At 34.6% G+C, this 5,379-nt stretch overlaps 1 protein-coding gene across 1 annotated transcript in view; it reads right to left on the bottom strand.

The window, feature by feature from the left end:
* The window catches only part of LOC139106234 (cytochrome P450 4g15-like), a 53,768-nt gene extending 50,806 nt beyond the window's left edge, over positions 1 to 2,962 (bottom strand). Inside the window, exons 1-2 of the mRNA XM_070662807.1 lie at positions 2,757 to 2,962; positions 2,015 to 2,121 (exon numbers count right to left, since the gene is read on the bottom strand). Of these exons, the coding sequence (XP_070518908.1) occupies positions 2,015 to 2,121; positions 2,757 to 2,916 (267 nt within the window). The 5' untranslated portion in view covers positions 2,917 to 2,962. The remainder of the gene's footprint in view (positions 1 to 2,014; positions 2,122 to 2,756) is intronic.
* Between the last annotated feature and the right edge of the window lie 2,417 nt (positions 2,963 to 5,379).

The following is a 5,379-nucleotide window of genomic DNA, read 5'->3' as shown; positions in this document are numbered from 1 at the left end:
CACGCACGCACGCACGCACGCACGCACGCACGCACGCACGCACGCACGCACGCACGCACGCACGCACGCACGCACGCACGCACGCACGCACGCACGCACGCACGCACGCACGCACGCACGCACGCACGCACGCACGCACGCACGCACGCACGCACGCACGCACGCACGCACGCACGCACGCACGCACGCACGCACGCACGCACGCACGCACGCACGCACGCACGCACGCACGCACGCACGCGCACGCACGCACGCACGCACGCACGCACGCACGCACGCACGCACGCACGCACGCACGCACGCACGCACGCACGCACGCACGCACGCACGCACGCACGCACGCACGCACGCACGCACGCACGCACGCACGCACGCACGCACGCACGCACGCACGCACGCACGCACGCACGCACGCACGCACGCACGCACGCACGCACGCACGCACGCACGCACGCACGCACGCACGCACGCACGCACGCACGCACGCACGCACGCACGCACGCACGCACGCACGCACGCACGCACGCACGCACGCACGCACGCACGCACGCACGCACGCACGCACGCACGCACGCACGCACGCACGCACGCGCACGCACGCACGCACGCACGCACGCACGCACGCACGCACGCACGCACGCACGCACGCACGCACGCACGCACGCACGCACGCACGCACGCACGCACTCATATTGTAAATATACACAGATTTTATTATGTTTAAATTATATCTTTTGGTCAGACTCAATCCTTTTTCTTATTTTATTATTTTTTCCGGCAATTCTTTAAATTTGTTTTATACTTTAGATGTATCGATTAATATTAAATTTGTTAATTTTTATTTTTGAAATTCTTGAATTATTTATAAATAATCTTAATATCCTTTTCTTGCAAATGACCACTGCCGGTTCTGTCCAAGAGAATAAGGATTTATTTCCTTTCTCTAAAAAAGAACCAACTACGCGCTCAATCTTAATCCGAAATACTTGACTATTATATTTGCGCGAAAATTGCGTGGTTTCGGATCTCGAATCCCACGCAAAACTCGGTGGTACGTCAACTCCCTATATTACCCACGAATATCCTTCCTGAGGATTTTCTCCGAATATCCAATTAATTAAATAATTATCTTCTTGACGTAACAATTATATAGCAAAAGAATAAAAATATTTTGATGATATAAATTGACCCTAAGCTACACGATAAATCTTGTTAGATAACAATTAGTTTAGCCGTAGTTGAGATCTAATAATCTGCGGATTTCTCAAACGACGTTTTTCGTAAAAGAGGCACGGTAGTGCCTCGCTGTGTCTATACTTGGCGCGAGGCACTACCGTGCCTTTTGATTATTATTATCATCGTCGACCAGTCAACTGCCCTTTTTGGTTTTTTACCAAAAGGTTGTGCTTAACAAGGTCGCTCAAAGTTAACATGACGTATATAATAATCTTTCAAGAGGCACGGAAGTGCCCCGCGCCACATATAGGCGCAGTGTTCTATCGAGATATTGAAATGCTTTTACACGAGACGTCGTTTGAGAAAATCCGTGCAGGCAGCGCTCAATTCGCTTAAAGTTAACATATATAATCACAAATGTATCATACGTCAAAAAATTTTTTTTTATGAATATTGATTATTTTAAGACTCTTGTGCAATATATGTCGTGTACAAAAATGTTACATTTTAGATTCCATATTGTTATATCTTAGCTCTTAGACTGCGTAGATTAAACGTAAGAAGAATTTTATTATCTAAGTCAAACCCAATCTTTTTATTAAGGCTACTGAAAATTTGATCGGCTTAGCCGTTATTGAAGTGCATTGTGCCAAAACTAAAATTTGACTGTCATTATTTTGAATTTTTTATTCTTCTAGAAAATTGTAACTTTTTAAATAATTAATAAATAATTAGTAATAATTAAAATAAATTAAAATAAATTATTAATAAATGATTAGTAATAAATAGATATTAAAATATAATACAAATAATATAAAATATTTGTAAATAGTCTTACTTTTGCATCATCTGGCTCGTATATTACAATGAATAATTTGTTTCCTATCCAAGATTGAAATGGTGATGAATAATTTTCTGTCAACCTTGTTAGAGTTTCTAAGAAATCTAAAAATTAATTGTATTATTGTATATTATTATTAAAAATATTATTGTATATTAATTTAATTTATAATTACTTTAATGTTTTTATATTAAAAATTGACTAATTTTCTATATCAAATTATTTATAAGAACATGTATATGTGGCTTTTTACTCGTTTAAAAAAAATAACTTTTTCATAAAATTAATAATAAGAGAACGTTCCAAATTTAAGAATTTTAATAATTTTAAATCCAATTAATTTAGTTTTATCTATTTATTTTAAAAGATTTTAAATAAATTTTATAAATTTTATATAGTTTAAAATGTTAAAATATGAATAAATTTATTCTGTATAATGTAATAATATAATATATGTCGTGCAAACTGAGTAGACCCACAAGGATGGTATACTCATTTTCAGTGCAAAAGGAAATTTAAGACTACATGATAAGAAAAAAAGAAAACTCTTTTATTTCGGATAAGGCTCTTTATATAAAAAATATCGTGACTAATGTCAGATTTAATTGTTATAAATGTATTGTATTTTGTTCTTTTGGTAAATAAATTTATCAAGTTTAATTTCGTATTTTTGCTCGAGTCGTTTTTGATATTTGCATTCAACCATGTTTGTTTTAACATAAAATATTATATTTCTTACCGTTACGATTCCACAATATATAGTAACTACCAATAAATGGTAAATTTATTGGCCCTGGTAAATTATTTAGACTTTTAGTAAACAAAACTTTTTGACAATAATCCCAAATTAAATAACTTAAAGTAACAGTTGTTAGAAAAATCAATACATTGAACATCATCGTAAGTAATAATCACTGTAATACTAGTGCAACTCTATAATTCAAATGTCACTCTTAAAATGGGAATAATATAAACGCAACAATGATTTTATATTATTCCTCTACTTAAGTTAATGATGATTCTACTGATTGATTATATAAAATAAAAAGCACGTTGAAAATGTGACTACGTACATAGAGAAAAATCTTTTATGTGTGGTTACATTTAATTTGTTACTTAATTTGTTACTTAATTTGTTACATATTTATATGCTGTTTACACATAATAGGTTTATTCTTAGTTATTATATGTTTTGTAAAATAATTAACGTAAAAAAATTTTATGTTATTATTTTAATACACACTTAGCAAAAAATATTAAGAATATTATTTTTTCCCTTCTATGTAGTTTTTTTAGATCTCTTTACTTTTTTAAATAAAAAAATTAACATATATTTGTATAATTTAAAAAATTAAAATTTTTTTCTTAATAAAATAGATTAAAATTGTTTTAATTGCCAAAACTTTTAAACACAATAATAAAGTTAATGTAAAAAAAATTGTTTTTTAATTTTATTTTTAAAAATTATTTTATTGTTTTAGGTTTACATCCATTAGTATGTTAAGAAAATTATCATGACCTTGGTTGTCAAACACAAAACATGCTTTTTTTCTATCTGATCGTTGACTTTTATACTCTAAATGGAAAAACACTTTTGCATAAACGTATTAAGTCAAGTAGCGCGAATAAACATGACAACTATAGAACTTGAATTTATTGTTAGAGTAAGAACAATTTAATATTATATTGTTATAATATAATTTTCTTTTAAAATGATTCAAATGATAAATTGTATATAGATATGCAAGAAAAAAGTTATATAATTTATAAAAGAAGCTGTTATATCCAGGAACGTATATTTGGTTTTGCAGTGTCAAGTTTAAAAAATTTAATATTAATTTGTATTAAAATATTTTAATTGCCTGATTTATATTGACTTACCATGTTATATCATATTAAAGCGAATCTAAGTCCAGGCTTATACGGTTTCACATGGGTTTTTATTGTTTCAAGCGTAAGTTCGTACCATTCCACACCTCCCACTGGTTCGGAGCAAACTTAGGTTTACATTTGTAGGGTTCTACATGAGTTTGTAATGTTCAATATAATTTCTAGTTTCGACAAATTTTTGGCGCAATTATTTAATCTCATTATTTTTATTGAGTATTCTTAATTTAAATTATACGAGTAATTCTTTTCAAAAAAAATTATTGATGAAGTTGATGGTATAACAGATTCGAAGCGAATCTAGATTGTACAGTTTCATATGGGCTTGTAATGTTTAATTTTTGTAAAGAAATATTAAATTTGTACTATTTTGTTAAAAAATTTATTATTGAGTATGCTTTTTGCGCGCCTATATTTGGTGCTTTTTTATACCATATTTTTTTTTTTTTTTTTAGAAAAAAGTAATTTTGAGGAAATTTCACTCATTTTGTAACATTAGATATACATATACAGGGTGTCCCAAACATACGTAAACAAACTTTTAGGGTAGATAGAACGTCTAAAAAGAAAACAAAAAGTCCTATACCGTTTTCTAAAATTCTTACTCGTTTTCAATAAAAAAATTAATTTATATACGCGCGAGAGCGACAAGAAAGCGTGGACTGAGTGAGCACGCGATAGACAGCGGCGAGTATCGCTTAAAGAGAATGGGCGAAACTAGCGCGTAGCGAGCGAGACAAGGAGACAACGCGCGAGCAAGGCGATGCGACGACACACGAGCGAAATGAAGCGACAACGCGCGTTGTCGCCTCGTCTCGCTCGTAGCGCGCTGACTCCGCCTATCGCTTTTGAGATATACTCGCCGCTGTCTATCGCGCGCTCACCAGCCCACGCTTTGTCGCTCTCGCGTGTATATAAATTAATTTTTTTATTGAAAACGAGTAAGAATTTCAGAAAACGGTATAGGACTTTTCGTTTTCTTTTTAGACGTTCTATCTACCCTAAAAGTTTGTTTACGTATGTTTGGGACACCCTGTATACAGGGTGTCCCGCCACGTGTTGACCATACAGCGGATCTAAGTAGATATAAGATATATAAGTACAAAAGTCCTATACCGATTAAGTCAATTCACGATATTAACATTAATAATAATTTTTTTTTACTTGGCGAATAAGAGCGCGCTCTTAGAAACGATCCACGCCTAGCAGTATAGACTCTGCCTTAGTATTGACGTTGCTTAGCAACCGGTAAACCTACGATCTGCCGATCTTCCCACGACGAGCCGAGATAAGCCTTATCTCGGCTCGCCGTGGGAGAGTCGGATAATGCTGTATCAGCAACCACTCCGAGTTAAAAGACAAATAAAACAAAGGAATGACAAAAGACAAAGAGATATTAAGTAAGAATAAATAAAGCAGAAACAGTTGCGAGACCTTATCGCCGAAATTGATGAGGTTGCATTGACCAAGTAACT

The sequence above is a fragment of the Cardiocondyla obscurior genome, linkage group LG10 (genome assembly GCF_019399895.1).
Source record: "Cardiocondyla obscurior isolate alpha-2009 linkage group LG10, Cobs3.1, whole genome shotgun sequence".
NCBI lineage: Eukaryota > Metazoa > Arthropoda > Insecta > Hymenoptera > Formicidae > Cardiocondyla > Cardiocondyla obscurior.
Note: the sequence above shows the minus strand (reverse complement) of the source record. Positions and strands in the feature narration are given on the sequence as shown.